At 44.8% G+C, this 3,751-nt stretch overlaps 1 protein-coding gene across 1 annotated transcript; it reads right to left on the reverse strand.

Annotated features, from left to right (window-relative positions):
- Window positions 1–12: 12 nt before the first annotated feature.
- On the reverse strand, window positions 13–3,683 carry LOC104944346 (ras-associated and pleckstrin homology domains-containing protein 1-like; the record flags this gene model as incomplete). The annotated part of the gene is made up of 4 exons (XM_010769868.1): window positions 3,583–3,683; window positions 3,289–3,409; window positions 2,534–2,664; window positions 13–307 (listed from the first exon to the last, which is right to left on the reverse strand). Coding segments are annotated over exons 2-4 (511 nt in total), but the record flags the coding sequence as incomplete, so codon positions are not given.
- Window positions 3,684–3,751: the final 68 nt, after the last annotated feature.

Here is a 3,751-nt window from a genome sequence, read left to right on the forward strand (position 1 = left end):
GAGGGGGGGGACACGGGAGGAGGAGGGAGGAGGAGCTGTACACGGCGGGGAGGGTGTTGTAATTGGGCTTCGCTGATTGGTTCTGGCTCTGGAGGCGGGCCAAGGTGCTGTATTTGACGTAGGAAGGGGTGGAGGATGACGTCTGATGGTCCACACCGGCGATGGGAGGGGGAGGAGGAGAGGGGGGAGACAGAGGGGAGTCCTCTGATTGGACGAGGCCTTCTGTGTAGCTGGAGCGGGAGGGAGGGGGCTGAGGGGAGAGGATCTGCACCGGGATGGGCCTACTGATGGGGTCGATCCTCATCATCTGGAGAGGGGAGGAAGAGAGGGGAGGAAAGAGGAGAGGGAGAGAAGATGGAAGGGGGGGGGGAAACAAGAGAGGAAGAGAAGGAAGCAAGAGAGGGAGAGAAGATGGAAGGGAGGAAGAGAAACACAATTACAATAAGTAAAAGACAAGTGTAGCATTATCATGAAGACAATCCAAGACAAGATGCAGGAACCAAACAGCAAACAGTGCAGTGTGAGAACACACACATTGAAACTCAGCATCGTGTCTGCTGTCCTACACCTAACCTAACCCTAGGTCCTAACCTAACCTAACCCTAGGTCCTAACCCTAACCCCTTGACTCCTAACGCAATGTTTTTCAACAACCAAACATGTTCAAAATGACCCATTGGAGCCTGATATAGCTGTTTGGAAGTGACTGGTGTTAGGAGCTTTATATACACAGTCTATGTGTAGTTTAAGCTAGATGGGACCATGGCAGGCGTGTGGTGCAGTGGGTTTTGCATTGGTGTTCGGATCAGGTTCAAACCCCACTGCAGTCAGCATGTCGTTGTGTCCCTGAGACACTTCACCCCAAATTGCTCCTGTGGGGATTGCCCACAGTACTGAGTATGTAAGTCGCTTTGGATAAAAGAGTCTAACAAGTGACATGTACTGTAATGTAATGGCACTGTTGGATAGCTTTTCCCCACACGCCAAGCAGAACCATTCAAACCAAAGACAACTTTTGCTGCTTCGAGCTCAACGCTTTTACTTTCATTTGACCACCGCTCATATTAGGTTCTACATCTGGGTTAGACTTGTGTCCAGGACCCAGTTCAGAGTCTTCTTGAGTATTTATCCATCGCTGTTTATCTTGTCAACGCAACCTCTCCCGAGTAGTATTGGAGAACTTAGCCAGTCACAACATTGCAGGCTGAGACGCTCAACAATGGCAAACTAAACTAACTCAATCATATATTTTTCTACCAATTAAGTCAAATTAGACAATTTCCCACGGCACACCTGAGAAACTCTCATGACACAGCATGCTGGTTGAAGATCACTGACCTAAGCCAAGGGATGGACTGTATACATGTATTAGAGCTCTGTCAACTGTTCCTGCACCACCATGGGCAATCTGAAGGAGTTACAGTCTGAGGTCAGTCTATCTATCAGTCCATTTTCTTATTCAAATCATTGTCTGTTTTTGAAATGTTGTCAAACATCGTCTAAACTGCATCTGCTGATATCATTAGCCATTAGCTTGTGGTTCAGGATAGGTGTCAATCTGAATGATTACCAGTGCAGACAATACAGAGGTGTTGTCATGGCTACTTCTCAGTCTGTTTCTTCAGTGTCGGTAATAAACGGACTAAATATGAAGCTTGAAGGCGTCTGTGTACACCTGGTTGCAAACTGTATCTTAAAATGTACAACATTTGTGAACCAATGTGTTAAACTGTTTGAAGCCCAAACAGTGTATTTGTGTTATATAATGTGTATGTTAGGTCATTCCTTCACACCACAAAGTTAGAACAAATCAACAGTTCAGCTGCAGCCATTTCAAAACAGGGACGGGCACGGTTACAAAAACCTGATTGTAGATTTCCTTTCTCTGATGAAAACAACCGTGAATCCTAATCCTTTCTAATCCAATGTACACACTCAGTAGTTGTAAACACAGAGTAATAAGCAACTTCAGAGAAACAGGTACGTTTCAAGCAGCTTGTTAATACTACTTGTGGGGTGTTTTACTCTTCAGACGGTTTCTTCACAGATCTTGTTGTGAGCAGTTTCACGTAGGAACTATTTTCATGAACCTAACCACACCCCTTGTCCAGGAGGAAGTGTGCATCTTCTCATAGATGAGAGTCTCTCCGGAGCTAGCTAAGCCACATCTCCTCATGCCACAACACTCTCCACAAGCTCAAAGTCATTATACCTTCTGATCAATAATAACACAGATCCAGATCACACTGAAACATCATCACAAACATGTGAGTGTTTTAAAGGCTGCAGCCAAACTGTTAACATGCCTGTGACATCACTTCCTGTCTAACCTCCGCTCCCTCCTCCTCCTGCACAAAGAGGAACCGCCATTCGTCCCTTCACCTTTGATCGCTGGCAGGGAAGCAGAGATGGGAAATGTAGTCCACAAGTAAACAGGACAATGACAGAGGACAGGGCAGTGTGTGTGTGTGTGTGTGTGTGTGTGTGTGTGTGTGTGTGTGTGTGTGTGTGTGTGTGTGTGTGTGTGTTCACACCTCTCCCTGCGTTCCTCTCCTCCAGGCGTCGGAGAATATCGAGCTCACGGCACTCTGAGAGCGGGCGTGACCGGATGATGTCATCTCTGAAACGCCGCTGTCTGATTGGCTGGAGTGGTTGGACTGGGACTCTGAGTGGACACACGGGGAAAGTACGTTTTTGTTTAAGTTGTTGATGCTTATTGTGGTTTATTTATACAAGGATAAAGTTAATGTTGAGAAATGGTGTGGAACATTTTTGCAGAATTTAGTTTACAACTGAATTTTCACAAAAACACATAGAAATAGCGCATTAGAACAAGTCGTAACAAATGATAGTCATAGTAAAAAAATCAAAATATGGAATATAATAAACAAGTTGAACATTGTATTGCCAAGAAAAAGTCGGGAAAATTCCAATTATAGTATGACTCTTTAAGTAAACGTATGCAAAATTGTTCGCAAAACAGCCAAATTTTAAATCCAAGTCTGTTCAAAATGTCATTACTTTTTATCCCAAAAGTCAACTGTGTGAAATTGCCCAAATAATCAAATAACTGTTGAGCGATGGCTAAAAAGGCCCCAGTGACTTTGAGCTCTGAACACCACATTCTGGATGTGGATGCTCGTGAGAATTTTTGAAAGAAATCCCTCAACGTTTTCCTTAAAAATAGCATTCTGGAAAATGGGACAGAAGGACAGACAAGCCGAAAACATAAAGCCTGGTGCTGAGGCATGAAGAGGGAATATTAGACTGATAATGATGTGGAACAGACCTGGAAGACTGGAGGAGCTGGATCCTGATTTGATGGAGGAGGAGGAGAGGGAGGACCAATCGTAGGCCGCCTCCGTCCTCCTCATCGCCTCCTGGAAGTTAATGTACAGCTGCTTCCCGTACTGACACACACACACAACATTAACATAACAATAAACACATGGTTTGCATTGCAGCAGTTGAAAATGTCAAGGTTTCAATAGTAGTGCAGGTTTAGCAGATTAAACAGAGTGCATCACAGAGACTGGAATAAAAGGGAGAGTTTCATTTTCTATGACAGGAGAAATGTTGTTACCTTGGCGATTCGGATACTGTTGATCCACTGTTGGAGCGTCCTGACGTCGTCACAGCAGAGGTACTTAATGTACTGAGACTTCTTCTGGATCTGAGGGTGCTACACACACACACACACACACACACACACACACACACAGTATTACATGTGTACAGGATGTCTACTTGTA

Source organism: Notothenia coriiceps, unplaced genomic scaffold, assembly GCF_000735185.1.
Source record: "Notothenia coriiceps isolate Sejong01 unplaced genomic scaffold, NC01 NC01_scaffold00007951, whole genome shotgun sequence".
Classification (NCBI taxonomy): Eukaryota; Metazoa; Chordata; class Actinopteri; order Perciformes; family Nototheniidae; genus Notothenia; species Notothenia coriiceps.